The following is a 20795-nucleotide window of genomic DNA, read 5'->3' on the forward strand; positions in this document are numbered from 1 at the left end:
CCCATTCATTCTCTTTATTAAGCAATCTATCGTAGTGGCATCTCCAGACCTCTTTCTTTGCAGCCTCATTTAGTGCAAGCGTACCATCATCTATGCGAACACATTTCTCTCCTACAACATCACTATTCTCTCTCCTACACTGTCTTGCAACACGAAATACCTCGAGTCTTTGGTTCTCACGGTGCAGAACATTGGCAAATCTTTTCTTATCTGCTTCCCCTCTGGCTAAATAAACCTGTCGCCTAGCTTCCCTTCTGGCAGATTGGTACAATTCCCTGCTACCACCGTTCTTCCAGTCCTTCCAAGCCTGTTTCTTTTGTCTAATAGCCCCGTCTACCCGGGTAGTTTGCTAGAACAGGGTATTATTACCTTGCTTGGAAACAGGGGAGGTTATCTTCAGGAAGGGCATCATGCTGTAGAAAATTTACCTCAACAAATTTCATCAGACCTATGCAAGCATAGAAAAGTAGATATTAAAACAATGATGATGATGATATATTTGTTTTAACATTCATATTTTTCTCTGTGGTTGGACAGGGAATCACTCAAGGCCTGGCTTTACAGCCAGATGGACTTCCAATTCGATTAGACACTTCATTCATGCCATAAAGTGGATTAAACCAAATCATCTATCTTTCTGTAGTTTTATGTTATAAAGTTTTATTCTATAAATATCGCTTTTGAAACCACTCTTTTCCAATGCATTATTGTAGTAGTGTGCACTATGATTAAGTTCCCTTTTCGTTGATGATGACAAACTGTGATTTGTGCAATATTAACAAAAACAATTCCTCCTCTTACAGCGAAGTTGTTTACTATGATGAATTTCTATCACTAACAGCTTGTCAAGTGTCCAAGCTTATTGCTAGTGATAGACTTACAGTTCCATCAGAGGAACAGGTAAGTAACACTTACTGTCATTGGTCTTCAACTATTTTCCTCCATTTCTTTTATCTTTTAGTGAATAACAAAGTGGAGAATGGTTTTTAGTGAAGAAGAATCTTTTATCTTTTTCTTCTTTCATCATTGGATTGCAGCCATGCTGGAGCACTGCCTGAAAATGTCTAGTCAAACAAATCATCCCCAGTCATCAGCATCATTATTTAATATCCATTTTCCATGCTGGCATGGGTTGGATAGTTTGACCAGAACTGGCAAGATGGAGAGCTGTACCAGGTTCCTGTCTGATTGGACTTGCCTTCAATGGCTGATTGCCATTCTTAATGCCAACCACTTCACAAGAGTGGACTGGGTGCTTTTTATGTGGCACCACTTCCTTTTTTTTTTTCTAAAGCCTGGTACTTATTCCATTGGTCTCTTTTGCCGGACTGCTAAGTTATGGGAACATAAACACACCAACACTGGTTGTCAGAGTGTGTTGGTGGTGGTGGGGAAGGGGGAGACACACACACACACTTGCATTATCCATCTACCAAAATAACTAAGAAGACATTAATTCAGCCCAGGGCTATAGTAGAAGACACACAGTAGGACTGAACCCTAAACCATGTGATTGGGAAGCAAGCTTCTTATTATTCACAGCCATGTGAATATGAAATAATTAAGTGAAATATTTGTGATGATTTTGAACTCCAAAGTTAATTGTTTAAATTTCTTTGATAAAAAGAGAAAGAATTCTGGCAATATTTTTGTTGTTTGTCCACAGGTGTTTGAGGCTGTCCTGTCTTGGATCGAACATGATACAGAAAATCGACAACTTAGCATTGCTGAACTGATGGAACACGTTCGTTTACCATTGATGTCTCAAGAGTTTCTCGTGCAGCGAGTTGAATGCGAACCTATGATTAAATCCAACACACAATGTAAAGATCTTTTAATTGAAGCCATGAAGTACCACCTCCTCAAAGCAGAACAGAAAGCACTTTTTAAGACACCAAGGACTTTACCAAGAACTCCAATTGGATTGCCAAAGGTACCACTTGAATTCTTACCTTTTTTCTTGCATAATAATAAATCTGAATGTTTGGTGGCAGTGGTGACATCATCATCATCATTGTTGCCGCTGTTGAAGATCCACTAATCCATTCTTGCATAAGTCAGGCAGAATTTGTTGCAGCAGATTTTCTGCAGCCAAACACTCTCCTTGTCACCATCCTTCACCGGTTTCCAAGCAAGACAATACTTTCACCATGGCTTTTTGCACGAAAGACTAGAAACATAGAACTCCTTCTTGTGTGATGACATCATTTACATTTGTCACATGATATCACGACAAGGGCTCACACACACACACACAACAAGCTTCCTTCAGTTTCTGTCTACCAGTTCCACTCACAAGGCTTTGGTTGATCCAGGGCTGTTGCAGGAGACACTCCCCCAAGGGACTTGAAAGCACAGACTGGAATCTAAGCAGAAACCAGTTCTTCCATAGATTGTAGTGAGATGTTGTGGCTTGAATGCTGGATATCTGATTCCAGTGTGATGAGCAACAGCTATAACAAGTTTTAAAACTCTCAACCATTCTAATAGTTAATAATTGTCGTTGATGGTGAAGTAATGTTAGCGTGGATTGACTGGCGCTGTAGATGTAGGCAAGGGAAAAATCTAGAGGATTTCTTTGTGAAGTTCAGTGAGTCTTCGTCTTAGCAATATATTCTTACCATCAGTTTTGGTGTCTTAATTACATTGTCTAATCACAACAAAAATACTATGTTCGTTACTCTCAAATGAATGTGACCTGGTAGTATTTCTTATGCTTTTACTAATTGTTTTTGGTAGCGATATAGTTACTAGTAGACTTAGGTACATTCCTAGATGAATTCTGTAACCATTTAAGACTTCTTCCAAGAAGCTATTTTATCGTATTCTGGTCTTTATTTAAAATCATTTCAACTACTTCTTCCTCCAAATTAAACCTATGTGAAAAAAAAAAAGAGAAAACAGATGACTATGAAATAACTTTTCGATGATTGTTCCTGTAACCGTTTCACTGCCATATTTCTGTTGAAATGCACTGCCTTCATCTCACTTAATTTGGAAAATATTGAAGAATTTAGTGAATTAACTTTTATCATTATTAAGCTGGTGTTAACACTGTGACAAATCTTAGAATATCTCTTTAAGTTATGACCAGTCTTTTTTCTCTCAGACTTCAAAACATCAAACGCTACAAATTATCAAAATCTGACCAATATTTTTGGATTGTTTAAATTTTACTTTTTTGTTTTTCTCTTTTTCTCATAAAATTCCTTTGTGAAACTCAAGTGATTGCTTGTTTGTTTGTTTGTTTGTCATCTCTGATTCCACTGCATCTTACTTAATTGGTTTGTTTCAGGTGTTACTGGTTCTTGGAGGACAGGCACCAAAAGCAATAAAAAGTGTAGAATGTTATGATTTTAAAGAAGAACGTTGGTATCAGTTGGCCGAGATGCCTATCCGTCGGTGTCGTTGTGGTAAAAAAAAAACTTTTTATTATTTTGTTTTAATGTATTTTATCCTTTTATTTCCTCCTCCCTCACAAGTATTGCTTTGCTTTTCTATTCACGTAATTATCCGACAACCTTTACATTTTAGTGGTGGCTTTCCACTCTGTACAGCAGCTCAACACTAAATACAACATGATTGAGTTAAGGATTGTCTGTGTGTCAAATTACTTTTACACCTGATTAATTTAATACAGGTGTTGGGGTATCCAGTGTCTTTGGCAACTTAACTTAGCTACTTTGGACATGTCATCTAAGAACAATTACAGGAATAAACATGTAGGATTGTTGAGAGCAGAGAAACATTTGTGAAAAATAAGAGAGGGAGGGAAGTGGTTGGAGGATATTTCCACAATCCTTCTGAAATGGTACTCATATATATATATATATATATATATATATATATATGCTCTTTTATTCTTTTACTTGTTTCAGTCATTTGGCTGCAGCCATGCTGGAGCACTGCCTTTAGTTGAACAAATTTCCTGACTCCCCCCTAGTTGTCAGAAAACAGCTTCAGGAGTTGTGAAGAACGAATTTGTTCGTAGTCTGTTTCTGAGAGCTAATCTATTGGACCTCTGTCTAATCATTAAAAGATTGATTTAATTATGAACATAGAAAAAATTATACATTAATTCCTATTTTTGTAAGCAGTTGTATCCGTAAAAATTTTATTTGCAGAGAGCAGAAATTGAAAGAAGATATATGAAATGGACGTGTGTGTGTGCGTGTGTATGTGAGAGAGAAAGAGAGATAGAGTGAGTGAGTGAAGATGTGTGTCATGATGATTGACATCTTTTAAGGTACACACACATACATAGAAAATGTGAATTCATTGTATAAAATTTTTACGATAGTTGATTATGTTAAATTTTTGAAATGCAAATATGTGAATGAAAATTAAGTTCAGACCTCTACATGGTAGCTAGACCTGGTAGAAATAGCAGCCAAATCTCCCTCAAAACACCCTACTGTCTTAATCCGACAATTCTGCCTGTTATGTAGTTTGAATGAGAAACTGTAACTAAAGATTCAGATTATTAACCCCACAAAGAGGTGAAAGAAGAGAGACAGCATAGCGAAAGTCTTGGCCAACTGTCATCCTGTACTCCCCTTGTTGATAGCGAAGTGGTATATGCTGGCTGTGTGAGCAACTGGTTGTTTTAATGGCGGAACAAACAAAGGAATTCCATTAGAAAAAGTTTTAATCAATTTTCTCGGTAACTATGGGGGCTAGGAAAAAATTACAAATCACATTCCAATCTATGCACCCGTCTCCACATGTGTGCCATTTTTCACGCGAATCCACCCAGCCGTTTGGCTGTGAACCTCAAGACAAGAAAGGATACAACGATCGCCCATGTCCAATTTATATAATAGAAGATAAATATATATATATATATATATATATATATATATATACATGGAGGCTATGGCTTCAGTTCCCGCAACGAGGAGGGAACCAGACTGCTGGAGTTCTGTGATGCAACCGATCTTATGGTCTGCAATACCAACTTCAGGAAACCTGCCAGTCACCTAGTCACCTACCGCTCCGGCAGACACTCTAGCCAAATCGACTACATCCTCGCCAGAAATAGGGAAAGAGGGCGGCTTATAAATGCCAAAACCTACCCTGGCGAAGAATGTACCCCACAACATAGATTAGTAGTTAGCGACTTTGGGATCAAGGCAAAATGGGTGCCCAGAATTAGACAGGCTTGGAGGAGAAGGGTGTGGAAGCTTAAAGACCCTGCAAACGGACAGAGACTTAGAGACAAGTTACTTGAAGCATTTAACGAAATAGAAGGGGATATAGCATCATACAACGTGGAAGACAATTGGAGATTTCTGCGGGACAACCTGTTGAAAGCCACCGACCAGATTTGTGGGTGGTGTAAGGTCCCCTCCCGACCCAGAGTAACGTGGTGGTGGAACAAGGAGGTAGACAGGGCTATTAGACAAAAGAAACAGGCTTGGAAGGACTGGAAGAACGGTGGTAGCAGGGAATTGTACCAATGTGCCAGAAGGGAGGCTAGGCGACAGGTTTATTTAGCCAGAGGGGAAGCAGATAAGGAAAGATTTGCCAATGTTCTGCGCCGTGAGGACCAAAGACTCGAGGTATTTCGTGTTGCAAGACAGTGTAGGAGAGAGAATAGTGATGTTGTAGGAGAGAAATGTGTTCGCATGGATGATGGTACGCTTGCATTAAATGAGGATGCAAAGAAAGAGGTCTGGAGATGCCACTACAATAGATTGCTTAATAAAGAGAATGAATGGGAGAAAGAGAGCCTGCCGTATGTCGACCCAATAGAGGGACCAGCTATCCGAGTTGATAGTACCAGGGTAGATAAAGCAATTAAGAGTATGAAGACCGGGAAAGCCCCCGGCCCATCAGGAATCACTGCAGAGATGCTCAAAATATCTGGCAGTGTTGGCTATAGCCTAGTCACCCGTATTACGAACCAGGTGATACACGAAGGAGTCATACCCAATGACTGGTGTAGCAGCACCATAGTCAACTGCTACAAAGGTAAAGGTGACGCTTTAGATACAAATAATTACAGAGGCATCAAGCTGTTAGATCAGGTTATGAAAGTTACGGAGAGGGTCATAGCCCAACTAATTAGGGAGCGAATCAATTTAGATGAGATGCAGTTTGGGTTCGTGCCAGGTAAAAGCACTACTGATGCCTTATTTCTAGTGAGACAGTTGCAGGAGAAATACCTAGCTAAGGATAAACCTCTGTACCTGGCTTTCGTTGACATGGAGAAAGCCTTTGACAGGGTCCCCCGATCCCTTATCTGGTGGTCAATGAGGAAACTTGGGATAGAAGAATGGTTAGTGAGAGCTGTGCGAGCCATGTACAGAGATGCTGCCAGTAAGGTGAGGGTTGGAAATGAGTACAGCAATGAATTCCGGGTAGAGGTAGGGGTCCACCAAGGTTCCGTCCTCAGCCCCCTCTTATTTATCATAGTCCTCCAGGCAATCACAGAGGAGTTCAAGACAGGTTGCCCCTGGGAGCTCCTCTATGCTGATGACCTTGCCCTAATTGCGGAGTCACTATCAGAACTAGAGGAGAAGTTTCAGGTGTGGAAGCAAGGTCTAGAATTGAAGGGCCTTAGAGTCAACCTAGCTAAAACCAAAATCCTAATAAGTAGGAAGGTAGATAAAACACAAACCCCTTCAAGCAGATGGCCCTGCTCAGTATGTAGAAAAGGAGTAGGTAGTAACTCTATAAGATGTACCCAGTGCAAGCTATGGACACATAAGAGGTGCAGCAACATCAAAGGCAGGTTAACTAGCAAGTTAGTTTTTGTTTGTGGCAGATGTTCAGGTGCAATAAACACTGTAAACAAACAGGAAACAACTTCTATCTCATTCCAGGGTGAAAAACTAGAGGTAGTCGATAGCTTCCGCTATCTGGGCGACCAAGTTAGTAGTGGGGGTGGGTGCGCTGAAAGTGTAGCTGCTAGAATAAGAATAGCCTGGGCAAAGTTTAGAGAGCTCTTACCCCTGCTGGCGACAAAGGGACTCTCACTCAGAGTAAAAGGATTTTCGAGCGAGATCGTTGCCAGTGCCCCTGGACTGGCTTGTGCGGGTGGCACATAAAAGACACCATTTCGAGCGTGGCCGTTTTCGTGCGGGTGACACGTAAAAGCACCCACTACACTCTCTGAGTGGTTGGCATTAGGAAGGGCATCCAGCTGTAGAAACTCTGCCAAATTAGACTGGAGCCTGGTGTTGCCATCCGGTTTCACCAGTCCTCAGTCAAATCGTCCAACCCATGCTAGCATGGAAAGCGGACGTTAAACGATGATGATGATGATGATATATATGATGTGCTTCTGTAAGAGTTACATGGCATTGTATTATTTCCAAATGATTAATTTCATGTAAAGATCCACAATAGATATTTTTATTAACAAACCTGAAAAATAAAATGAAGCTTTTAGATTTTTGCCTTAGAGTTGGTATTTTTTCGCCCTTTTGTTTCCACATTTCTGTTGAGGCACACTGCCATTATTTCAGTTATTTTTTAATATAACAAAGAATTTAGTAAAGTAGCTTTTTCATTAATTATCTGGTGTTAGGAACATAAATTAACATGGAATTCTAATGAAAGGTTGTAATTGAAATCACTTTAAAACAGAAAGTTTGTACCACAGAGCCAGCATTAACCTCAGGCTGGATGATATCAAAAAGGACCCTATCAACATTCTGAGACAGTCTGCTATCACTTTCTTGGTTTGGGAATTACTTTTGCAGTTATATATTTGACAGATTCTTTTCTTTCTTTCTCTCCAAAACATCGAAAATAATGGAAGTAAGTTGCTCAAGTGAACGAGGTTTCCCTCATTCAACAAGGAGACACACTTTATAGTTGAGAAAGACAGACAAATGTGAAAGAATATTTACACCAACTGTTTATTTGCAAATATCAAAAATTTCTTAAAAGTGAATCTACACCAAATTTGAACTCAGATGGCTCCATTACAATTCTGTAGATTGAACCCTTTAGCATTGAAACTATATCTGGCCTGAATACTCTACCTGATTAATGTTTAAACTGGCCAGATCTAACTTCACACACTTAACCCACATTGTTATTTTAAAAACAAGAAAGCATTATATTTGATGGAGTAATGTGAATGCTAAAGGGTTCAGTCACCTGAGAAAATTACTTTTTAATTTAAGTAAAAATAAATTTGCATCTTTCAGGTGTGGCTGTTGTTAATGGTTTGGTTTATGTTGTGGGTGGCTTCAGTGGTTCACTGAGAGTACGGACAGTCGATGCCTACGACCCTGTCAAAGACGTCTGGATCACATGTCAGAGTATGAAAGCCCGTCGAAGTACATTAGGAGTTGCCTTACTAAATGATCTCATCTACGCAGTTGGTGGCTTCGATGGTTCGTCAGGTAAGAAAATACTTTAAAAAAATATAATAATCTCTAATCCACTGTTATCCTTTATTTTGCCATCTTTCCCTTTGAAATTATTTCACTTTTTGCTTTAAAAAGTCTTTTTTGTTTTCAATTGTTTTTTTTTTCTTTTTTTTTTTTTTTTGCTCATCCCAGGACTTGATGGTGCTGAATGTTATGATGTAAAGACAGGCCTGTGGAAATCAGTTGCACCAATGAGTATCCGAAGAAGCAGCGTTGGAGTAGGAGTCGTGGGAGGTGATTATTATTATTATCTTCATCATCATCATCGTCGTCGTCTTGGTCCAAGCTTCTGAAACTGTAGAGGGTTGCTAAGACACAGGGACTGCAAAATTCGGCAAAGGACTTTCTGTATTTAGTTGCATTTTTTTAAAATTCAAATCTTGCTACCAAGAAATGGGGCATCTGTTTCATTATCATCATCATCATCATCATGACTGCCTTTCCGTAATTAAATTGTTTCTCCCTATTACATTATGACGTCCCTAACTTAATTTTTATTTTTCGTGCAGATGGCATCCCTTGGCAATTTCCTTCCCGTCATGATAGCCGTACACTGCCAACCAAAAATACCTTGCATTATCTAGTTGTCTCCCTTTTTATTCTCCATTCAAATATCTTCTGGATTAACTTTGGTTTTTGCTATCATCTTAGATTGCCAAACTAAGTACCAGTAATATACCAATTATCAACAATCCTCTCCTCTAACATTTGTGGCCTTGTACCAATTATTTTTACCATTAATTACCCCTGCATCACACTATTAACACTATTCTTTCACTTTTTGTCTCCCCGATCCACTCTCAAGGTTTGCCCCATGGCTATAGTTGGAGACACCTGCCCCTGGTACTGACTGAACCCAAGATCATATGGGTTTGTGACCACACACAACCACGCTTACACCTATATCAACCACACAGTCACACATCAAATTGTAAAATCCTTATTGATGGAGGAATATGAAATATCTCATTAAATGCTCCAGCATGACAAAGACCTCATACAGATTAAATGATTTAGACCAGTTAAATCCCTTTACATCTTTATAAATGTCCCCTGCTCTTTAAATATATTCTGTTCTTGGTGTTTTTCCATTCATCCATCATTTAACATCCGTTTTCCATGCTGGAATGGGTTGGAGGGTTTGACTAGGAATTGTCGTCAAGCCAGAGGGTTGCACCAGGCTCCAGGCATTGGTTTTGGTATGGTTTCTATGGCTGGATGCCCTTCTTAACACCAACCACTTTACAGAGTGTACTGAGTGCTTTTTACATTGCACCAGCACCAACAGGGTCAGCGAGTACCTTACAACACAAAAATCCCTTCAACTGGGAGTAGGGAGTAGTATTAAAGGAGTGTGGCTTTGTGCTAGTTGAAAGATTTCCATTGCCGATGTATATTCACTCATCCCCATCACAATGTAGAAAGATTAGCTGAGAATTTCCCTTGTGTGTGTGTTAAAGAAATCAGTCATTCTGTGTTAGTTTTTGCTTTAAAATCTCCTTTTCTCCCTCGCTAACTGTTTCTCTGTTTTTGTTTTGCCAGTTCTTCATCATCATCATCATCGTTTAACGTCCGCTTTCCATGCTAGCATGGGTTGGACGATTTGACTGAGGACTGGTGCAACCGGATGGCTACACCAGGCTCCAATCTAATTTGGCAGAGTTTCTACAGCTGGATGCCCTTCCTAACGCCAACCACTCAGAGAGTGTAGTGGGTGCTTTTACGTGTCACCCGCACGAAAACGGCCACGCTCGAAATGGTGTCTTTTATGTGCCACCCGCACAAGAGCCAGTCCAGGGGCACTGGCAACGATCTCACTTGGCTTGCCGGGTCTTCTCACGCATAGCACATTTCCAAAGGTCTCGGTCAGTAGTCATCGCCTCGGTGAGGTCCAATGTTCGAAGGTCTTGCCTCACCACCTCAGCCCAGGTCTTCCTGGGCCTACCTCTTCCACGGGTTCCCTCAACTGTTAGGGAGTGGCACTTTTTCATGCAGCTATCCTCATTCATTCTCACCACATGTCCAAACCAGCGCAATCGTCTCTCTTGCACATCTGTTGAAGAAACATTCTCAAACCATGTTCTTAATAATCCGATACTGTTGTTTTCCTTTTGTGTCTCTCTCGGTTTTACTTCTGTTTCTTAATGTTTTGGTTCTTTTGTGGCAGGTTTCCTTTACGCAGTCGGAGGGTATGATGGTTGTTCCAGACAATGTTTAAGTACAGTGGAATATTTTGACCCGGAAGCAAACTGTTGGCACCCTGCTGCAGAAATGTCTTGCAGAAGAAGCGGAGCTGGTAAGCAGAATGTCTTTGGACAACAAATGGATTCTTTTTAACAGTGAAACTTGAAGCAGAAAAACCTGCAAATAATAGAATGTAGAAGAATATTCGGTTCAACTTGGAGGGAGAAAAAGTCAAAGGGTTCTTTTCAAATCCAATAATCTATATTCTGTTATTTATAACTTTATTCTCTTCCACTGTTAAAAACAATTTACTTCATGTCACTTAAAGTTTCTAGATTTTTTATAACATAAACAGTTTTGTGCAACATTTAATTGACTGATTTGTAACTAAACCAGATTGTCAATTTTCCTTCTTCCAACTAAATTAATTTCTATTTCATTGTAAATTTCATCAATAAATTGTTAGAGTTTGATGCAGTTTTAAATTTTGTTTCCAGTCCTGACAAAATATTCCCATGACTTAATAAAATGATTTGTTCCAGAATAATTTTGTGTTTTTAAATGTGATTTTCTTCATTTCTTTTTCTTTTTTTTTTTTAGGTGTAGGAGTTGTAGATGGTTTATTATATGCAGTTGGGGGTCACGATGGACCCCTTGTACGCAAAAGTGTAGAAGTTTACAACCCACAAACCAATACGTGGAGTTTAGTGGCAGACATGCATTTTTGTCGTAGAAATGCTGGTATGTTAAACACAAAATTGTTATTTTAACTGTAAATATTTTTTTGTTTCCCATATCCTGACACATCATCAACCACCATTTTCTTCCCTTTTCCTGTTCGTGTAACCATGTATCTCCTCTTCAACAAGACACTCATTCCTATCCCTCCATCATCTTCTTTCCCCACCACACCTGGCATAAACACTTGTTCCTCTGTCCCTCCATCATCCTCGTGCCCCTCAGTCGCCCCCTGAAATAAGGGCTCTTTTGAATTACTTGGCAACTTCATTATTGGTGATGTCAAGAAAACAAGCACCCAGCACACGCTGCCAAGTGGTTGGCATTAGGAAAGGCAACCATCATGGAAACCATGCCTAAGCAGAGATTGGGACTCAATGCAATCCTCTGACCTGCCAGGTCTTGGCAAACCATTCAACCCATTCCAGTAGGGAGGTCACACACTAGATGATGATGATGGTTTTCGAGTTCACTCTTACTGCTTGGCAACTCAAGCAAGTGTTTTCTGCTGCGGCCTTGGGCTGACCAATGCTTCATGAGAGGATTTGGTAGATGGAAACTGAAAGAAGCTCATGTAGTGTATCATCATCATCATTTAGCATCCGTTGTCCATGCTGGCATGGATTGGACAGTTTGACCAAAGTTGGAAGGCTGCCCCAGACTCCAGTCTGATTTGGCATGGTCTCTACAGGTGGATGCCCTTCCTAACGCCAACCACTCCAAGAGTGCAATGGGTGTTATTTGCATGACACAAGTATCTGCCATTGATCTCGATTTTACTTGGCTTGATGGGTCTTTTATTCAAGCACAACATAATGCCAAGGGTCTTGGTCATTGCCTCCATGCGGCCCCATATATATATATATGTATGTATGTGTGTATTTATGTATATATACTTACAGAGAGAGAGAGTGTGTCACAATCATACAAGCAGCCATGGGGGAAATCTTGCTTCACTTGGAAACAGGTGAGGGTTGACAACAGAAATGGCAAGGGCACCCAGCCATAGAAAACTTGCCTCAACCACTTCCATCCAACTCAACCAATGCAAGCATGGAGAAGTGGACATTAAACAAGGATTTGTGTTTGAATTGTTGGGGAGAATTTGGTAACATTTTGGCAGCAAAGTAACGTGTTTTGTCTTGGATTCTAACTGGTGGAAACTGAAACACTTGTGGGACTTCTCTCCTCACTGAACTTGCTAAACCTCAATGTGACTATTCTAAGATTGTCACATCAAGAAATACTATGTTGACCATTCTGAACTGTCTGCACCAATTCGCACCTTCCTTCTTGGCCACTTTGGAAACCCAATCTAAATCTAGTCCCTCTTTCAATCATCTGATCTCTGCCTAATTAAGTGAATAATTACTTACCTTTCTGCACTCTTCGTACTTCTCATATCTGTGTGACAATTTTGCTCCTGTATTCTCAAATATCTAAGCCTATTCTTTCCCAAAGAGCCATTCAAGTATTTGACAAATATTCACTGCCTAATCCCTACGACCACTGACTCATGTCCCTATGGTGACTCAAAGACTGAGAGTCTTGTGTGTGGCACCCATAAAAATGCTTCAATGCCTGGGAATCATTGTTTGTAAAGATTGATTTATAATTATCTCTAGATGTCTCCTTCTATGGTCTTGCTGTTTATGGTGACCCGAGCACTACTATAGCCTGCCTGGTGAACATGACTTTGGTCTTTCAGATTATTATGTAATTTCAGTCTTAATATCTATGGTGCCATTCCTCAAGAAATACTTTCAAGACATGATTTTCAACTCTGTTATCAGATTGTCCAGTCAAACTGAAGAAAGATCAGTACATGAAATCCAGGAACCAATCTTTTGCTGCCATTTCTATTTAGTGTTGCAGAAAGAGAGATCAGTGTTCACTTGAGATTGCACTAGCATCTAACCAATACTGACCATGTAAACAATGGTATCACCAAGAATGAGGGAGGGAACTAAAGCAGAACTGATCCGTTAACTAAAAAAACTAGATCAGGAATTTAGTGCACTGCTTCATGCAGGGTTTATTTAGATATATATAAAATAGATACCAGTAATATACTGCAATGAAATTAATCAGTTAATATTTTCTCTCTTTATATATGTGTTTGTTTGTTTGTTTTTCAGGAGTTGTGACAAATGAAGGTCTTTTGTATGTGATTGGAGGAGATGATGGCTCTTCAAATCTGGGCTCTATTGAGTGCTACGATGCCAAACTCAATAAATGGACCTTATTGCCTTCATGTATGGTAACAGGACGAAGTTATGCAGGGGTTGTTGTGATTGATAAGCCTATCACATAACAGACCGTCATCGCTTAACGAAAACATGTCTTTTACAGAAAAAAAAAACTATAAACTTTGAAATATCCTGGTGACAAATGAATGAAGAATATTCAGAAATGATGCAGTGAGTGAGAAATTCTGTCCATTGCTGACCACTATTTACAACTGTTGAGTGACAAATACACACACACACACCTGCAAATTACTTGAGTAAAGAACTCTGAAAATCTGCCAGATAATCTCATTTATACATATGTGTGTATGTATAGGTCTGTAGACACAGACGTGTGTGTGTGTGTATATATATATATACATACACACATATACACAGTCAGGAAAGCATCACAAAAGTAATGTTTGTCTTTGTTTTTATCTTTGTCTGTCAACGGTGACAACCCCTAAAAGGGTCTGGTTTCCTGTCAATTCCTCCTGGGTCCGTCTTGAGGGATAAAAAATGTAAAAAAGATCAAGAAGAAAAAAGAAATGAAATGTGAATTTATTTTTATAAAAAAATGTTTGTGCAATTATAATCTATGATAATTTATTTATGATCATCATCATCGTTATCATCATCATCATCCTCAGTATAAAAACTAATGACTTAAATTCTATGCATTTTCTGTTTTAATAAAAAGAAATAAATTTCAGAAATTTCTCAAATAAAGTCCAGTTTGGTATATCATCACCATCATCATCATCACTATTATCCTTTAATAATCTTCTTTCATTAAGAATTGCCAGAGTGGAAACTAAAATAATCTTTTTTTTTGTTCCATTGGAATGGTTTCAGATTCGTGTTCCTAAACGACCTTCGTTGTCTCTTTTGTATGACGTTATTGTTGTTAATTTAGTTTTTTTTTTCTCCTTTTCTGGGTTTTTGGTCTCTTTTGCTATGCCACTGTTTGTTATTTTCTTTGGTCTGGAGGGAAAACTATATTTGAACTATTAACGAACACAAAAGACTATGTAAAACGAAACACGGAATCCTTGTTAAACTCTGGGATTTCAGGAATCGTTAATGAGAGCGTTGACACTTTGTGTTTCCAACGTTGGTGTCTGGTTATCCCTGAGTCGTTGAATACGATGTTTCTCTTTTGCACATTTGACATTTGTGTATAAATAATTGGGCTGTGTAATTAGTAATTACTTAAATACTCTGATGTAAACATCCTTAAAGAGCTACTTAGACTTCAGCTGTATTATTTTGATATTAAGGTTGCAAGCTGGCAGAACCATCAGCTCTTTTGGGCCAAATGCTTTGCAACCTTTCTTCCAACTTTACATTCTGCATTCAGACTCCGCCAAAGTTGACTTTACCTTTCATCCTTTCAGAATCGATAAAATAAGGAACAGTTGATCCCTGGAATCGATGGAATCGACTTCACCCCTCTTCCTAAATTTGCTGGCCTTGTGCCAACATTTGAAATCATTTTAATTATTCATAACTACCCCCTCCCCTTAACACCACCACCACCACACACACACCCTCCAGATTTTCAATCTATTATGGACCCCGTCTGTAAAACTAGACAAAAACCTACCAACTGCTGCAAGGTTTTACAGTAGAGACTCGTCTAATATTAGAAGGTTTGGGTGCCTGTTATTCATCTCCCCCCCCCCCCCCGTCCAATCATAGACATCTGCTGCAATCTGACTCACCATCCTCAGTCTCCATTGATTGTCTTTTTTTCAAATCTCCAACAATGATATTCCTTTTCAACTCATCAGTTATGTTCTGACCAACAACTCATTTGAATTTCTTTTCTTTTCTTCATAACAACAAAATGGTTCAGTTGTTTCTTTGACTTTTATCATTGCAACTCCATAAATCCTTTTGGTTCCAGCCTTAGACTGTTCCTGTCCTTCTACAATACAAACTCCCTGTTTTAAAATGGAACTAAATCATAACCTTCTTCCATCAAAACTTCATTTTAATTTATGTTTCACACACCAGCTTAATAATGGCAAAATTGTTTCACTAAATTCTTCATTATTATCAAAATGAATTGAAACAAAGACGGTGCACTTCAACAGAATTATTCTGACAAAAGAGCTTCAGTTCCCTGGTTTTGATGAATTAAATTTAAAACCTATTTTTATTAATTTAAAAAAAAATTATCTTAACTTGGGGAAATAATGTGTAGTGAGATTAAGTGATATAATTATTATTACAAGTGCAGCTACACACATACACACACACACACACACACGTTACATATCTGAGGTGTGTAGATCCAGTAATTCACACACACCTGTTACCATAGATTAACATTTTGGACTTTTCCATCAAATGGTGAATCTAGTCTTTAAAACATGCTAAATTCATTAGAATAAAATTATTTCAGAATTGTTAAGAAAACTATCTTTTTTTTTTACCTCTGCCACCTCTATGTGGTTGCAGACCCTGCTAGAAATAGTTACGAAATCCACTCAAGTCAGACATTGGACAATGTGGGCATAGATATACAAAAAGACTGGATGGTCATGGGTGGAAACTCCTGTTTTAATCAGGAATGACCAAGGGTTAAACAACAACAACAAATAGTAAAAAGTTCATTGAATAATAAAAAAACAAAATAGTTTAGAAATATTTCTCCAACAACCTTCAGTTCTCTTTTACATTCCTTTTTCTTTATTTTTCAGTTAAAAAATTAAATTTTAATTAAACCCAATTAATTGTTCTTTGTGCATGTTGGTCCTGTAATGTATTTATTGGTGCAAAATGTAGAGGATCTCCTGAAAGGAGGAGGAGAGAGGTTTCTTCAATGACAAGGAAAACCTCTCATTTTTTTTATAAATATTTCAATGAAACAAAACCTTAATGAAAACCTAAATGATTCTGTCTAATTGAAAGCTTTGTTTTCAGTCGATTCTGCATTTCTTTTTAAAACTTTTTTTTCCTTCTTGCAGTTATTGGTTGTGAGAAAACCATTCTGTAAAATGATTCTGTGTAACAATAAATTGGCTGTGAAGAATTGTTCTTAAAATATATTCTTCTGTTTGTTATTCAATGCTTCAGTAATGCTTTTAACTCTCATCTCTCCCCACCCCCACCTCTCTCCCCACCCCCACCTCTCTCTGCAAATTTACACTTTAGATGCAGGCATGGCTGTGTGCTTAAGAACCTTGCTTACCACCCTCATGGTTTCGGGTTCAGTCCTACAGCTGTGACTAATTTTGTCAGTGAATATGGTTGAGAAACTGAAAGAAGCCTAGTGTCCGTCCGTCCGTCCGTCCGTCCGTCCGTCCGTCCGTCCGTCCGTCCTATGAAAGCGATATTGTTATTTCTCTTGTTAATAAATTATTGGTTTGTTTCTTGTCTTCAATGATTTTGAATTATGAGATTCCTTATTTGATAAACAGATAAAGGTTAGTGGCTGGAAGAGCATCCAACTTTAAAACGTTGCTGCAAAAATATATTCATCTTACCCATGTTATTCTGGTAAAATGAACATAAAGCAAAACTGAACAAGCAAACTCTTGATAAGTAAAAGTATTTTGTGGTTCCGCTTCAGACTTGTGTCATTCTATTCTCCGTTGAAGCAGAACAGGCTGGCAAGAGGACTGTTCCACACTGCACTCGCTCTCTTTTATTCTTACCAGCTTCCTTGCATTCTTTGTTTATTTCTAATACCAACAGCCTCCTCCTCATCATCATCATCATCATCATCACTTTATGCCTGCTTTCTATGCTCACTTGGGTTGGACAGATTGACACACTCTCAATACGAGAAACTGACCTCCTAGATAAATCACAAGACTTCATCTCATGCCATTTTGCTTGCTTTATCCTGCTGTTAGCGCTTCTTATCATCAACATCTTTCCAGAGTGGGTTGGGTGCATGTTATTGTGGCACCTGCACTTTTGTGGATTGGCTTTCTAGCCTATAAAATTACAGAATCTCCATGAATTTATGACGTTCATTCCACTCATGATAATGTGATGGGAGTGAGGGCAATGCCAAAGATGAACCCAGAAGGGAGCAAAAATATTCTGAGAGAGTGATGGTAGAAAGTATCAAATACAAGCTGACCTTCTGCAATTCGTTATACATGTTTGTGGTTAGTGTAATGAGATGAGGAGGTCGACTCTTCTTGGTGTCTCGATGGAGGATCCCTTTTTCTTTTCTCACGAATACTTGACTCCAGTGGTCTAGTTATCACTAATAGTAAATCAGTGAGTAAAAATATTTGAACATGGGTGCAAGAGCCTGCTGCCAGTTGTCAAATGTTGCCACAAACTATTTCAAGTGAACAATATTCCCCACTCAGTCTTATCAAGTCCACATCCTTACAACAGCCACAATGAAAGATGTGTCTGGAGAGATTGTTGAAATGCTAGTATGATGTGTACAAGAGGTAAGATGGAAGGGAGCCTCTTCCTGATGTCTCACAGACAAGAAATAAAGGTATAACTTGTTCTGGGTAGGCAGTAGTGAAGTTGTAGGTGGAGTAAAAATATCATTTGAGAAATAGATAGATAAAGCGATTGAGGTAGTCAATGTAATGGAACAATAAAGCTTAGACTAGTCTTAGTTAATGTAACTATAGCATCTCTGCATATGTTCCACAATCTGGAATGACAAATGAACAAAAGACTGACTCTGTTATCTTGATGACAAATGGTAATGACCTTATCATCATAGCTGGACAGCACTCTCACAGAGTCTGTAGCATGTATGGAGGTTTGGGCTCAAGATAAAAAGAGACAAGGCTGCAGGAGTTCTGTGAGGATAATGACTTGGTATTCTGCAACACAAACTTTAGAAAAGCAGCCAGCCCCCTGATTCCTTATCAGCCGGGGGGGGGGGGGGGGGGCACAAGCCAGACTTCATTCTCTGTAGGAAATGAGATGAACAAACAGCTGTTCATGATTGGTGGAGAATGTCCAAGCCAACAACAGTTAACTGCTAAGGAATTCAGATTTGAAGGTAGGTGGACTCAAAAGCAGAAGTCAATTTGGAAAAGGAGGACATAGAAGCTTAAAGATCTGGCAAGCAGTTGGAAATTTAGAAAAGTATTTAAAAAGAAAGAGAAAGATGAGGTAGAAACTTACAGCATAGAGGACAATTGGAAGTTCCAATAGGACAACCTGCTGTGGATTAGAGACCAAATCTGGTTGGTAGAAGCTTCCAGACAGATTGAAGACAACATGGTGGTGGAACAATTTGGTAGAGAGAACCATAAAAGCAAAGAGATAGGATTGCAAGAATGTGGGGCAATAGAGAATTCTACTAGGAAACTACAATAGAAGTTGTGTGACAGGTTTACTTGGTGGGGGGGGGGGGGCAAAAGAAAAAAGCAAGAGTTGTCATTGACCTGCTGTATGAGAACCGGTGGTGTGGTTCCAATCTGCAAGGCTTCATCAGAGAAAATCAAGATGTGAGTGAAAAATGTGTGCAGGTGGATAATGGGAGGTTTGCACCAAATGAGTCTGAAAAGAAAGATTTATGGGAGGTTATTAAACATGGAGAATGTTTAAGGAGAAGGAGGGTCTTTCCAATATGGACCCAAAAGAGGGATCGACTGTCCTAGTTAATAACAGTATGAGAGATAAGAAATTAAGGATATGAAGATTGTGAAGGTCCCTAGACTATCAGGAATCACCATTGAAATGCTTAAAATATCTGGCAGAGTAGGATATGGTCTAATTACTCATAGTTAATCAGGTTGCACAGAGAGGTGTCATACACAATGATTGGTATGGCAGCATTATTGTCAACAGTTACAAGGGTAAAGGAGATGCCTCAGAGAAGTAATGACACAATTGTTGAGTCAGATCATGAAACTTAGAGAAACAGTTAAGGAGAGAGCTGGCCAAGATAAGACGCAGTTTGGTTCTGTACAGCTAGAAGTAGCACTGATGCTGTTAGTCAACTGATGGAGAAGTATTTAGCTAAGAGTAAATCACTGCACTTAGCAGTCAGCAACCTGGAGAAAACTCTGACAGAGACCCCACCAGCCTCTATGATCTGGTTGTCCCTGGGGGAACTAGGAGTAGACAAGTGGTTTGTGAGAGTCATACAAGCCATGTACAGTGCAGTGGGTTGCTGTCAATAAGGTGAGAGTTAGCGATGAGTACATTGACGAATTTAGTGAGCAGTTAGGGATCCCCCAGATCTCAGGGCTCAGTTTCCTTCTATTTATCATAATCTTCCAAACCATAACAGAAGAGTTTCACAGTGGATGTCTTTGACAACTGATTTATGTTGATGATCTCATTCTTACAGCTGGATGTGTTGTAAGACTGGAAAAGAAATTCCAGATGTGGAAGGAAAATTGAAAATCTTAGAGTTTTAACTTTAGTCAGTAAGAAAGCAATCAGGACCCTACTACCATCAGGGAAACAAACCTTGCTCAATATGTAGAAAAGGTGTAGGTAGAAGTTCCATATGGTGTACTTGATGCAAACTATGGACACAAAAGAGTGGTAGTGAAAAGAGAAAGTAGACTTTGTATGTGACAGAAATAATAAATATTCAGAACTGATGTGAAGTAGATGCTCGCCATTAACCAGAAGGAAGCTTAGAGGTAGTAAATAGTTTCTATTTCTTAGGGGACCAAATTAGCTGTGGTGCAGGAAGTTCTCAAAAGTATAGCAGACAGGATAAGAACAGGCTGGAGAAAGTTCAGGATGCTTCTGCCTCCATTGATAACAAAAGGTTTTTTCTCTCAGAGCAAAAGGCAGGTTTGCTTAAGGATGGTAAACGAAACACTCATGTTTCCAGGGGTGAATTATTTAAACCCCCAAAAATTCTTCTGAACACATGGCTATGATGCTCCCCCACTATTCTGCTCATGATCAGAGATGCACATATCGTTAGCCACCAAAGGACATGCTTAACTGGTTAAGGTCAAACAACTGAAAAGCAAATCTGTGGTATTGAGCAGAATATTTGCTGTAGTCCATCTTTTATACCAAGGCAAAACAATGTACATGATAACACTTCCAATCAATTAAGATCAGAAGCCATGAGAGCCACTGCCTGGTACTGCATCAGGGTATTTATTATTATTATTATTATTATTATTATTATTTTACTTCTCAGAGCTCTTGACTTTAATTGCTCTAATTAATTCTATAAAAGCAGACATCAACCTTTTGTCAAAGATCTCACAGGGTCTCTTCCCACAGTACTTAACACCCAAGTAGCAATCTCAAAATCCTTTCTGAACCCAATTAAGCAGTT

The 20795-nt window shown here is 39.0% G+C and overlaps 1 protein-coding gene across 4 annotated transcripts in view; it reads left to right on the forward strand.

The window, feature by feature from the left end:
* LOC106869033 (kelch-like protein 2) overlaps positions 1 to 16592 on the forward strand; it is a 30390-nt gene extending 13798 nt beyond the window's left edge. For all 4 annotated transcript variants that reach the window (XM_014914535.3, XM_052966849.2, XM_089350145.1 and 1 more), the window contains 8 exons: positions 804 to 900; positions 1667 to 1933; positions 3296 to 3413; positions 8163 to 8360; positions 8520 to 8621; positions 10555 to 10683; positions 11172 to 11312; positions 13448 to 16592. In XM_014914535.3, coding sequence (XP_014770021.1) covers positions 804 to 900; positions 1667 to 1933; positions 3296 to 3413; positions 8163 to 8360; positions 8520 to 8621; positions 10555 to 10683; positions 11172 to 11312; positions 13448 to 13623 — 1228 coding nt within the window. In that variant the 3' untranslated portion in view covers positions 13624 to 16592. The remainder of the gene's footprint in view (positions 1 to 803; positions 901 to 1666; positions 1934 to 3295; positions 3414 to 8162; positions 8361 to 8519; positions 8622 to 10554; positions 10684 to 11171; positions 11313 to 13447) is intronic.
* Positions 16593 to 20795: the final 4203 nt, after the last annotated feature.

Source organism: Octopus bimaculoides, chromosome 4, assembly GCF_046866305.1.
Source record: "Octopus bimaculoides isolate indiv1 chromosome 4, ASM4686630v1, whole genome shotgun sequence".
NCBI lineage: Eukaryota > Metazoa > Mollusca > Cephalopoda > Octopoda > Octopodidae > Octopus > Octopus bimaculoides.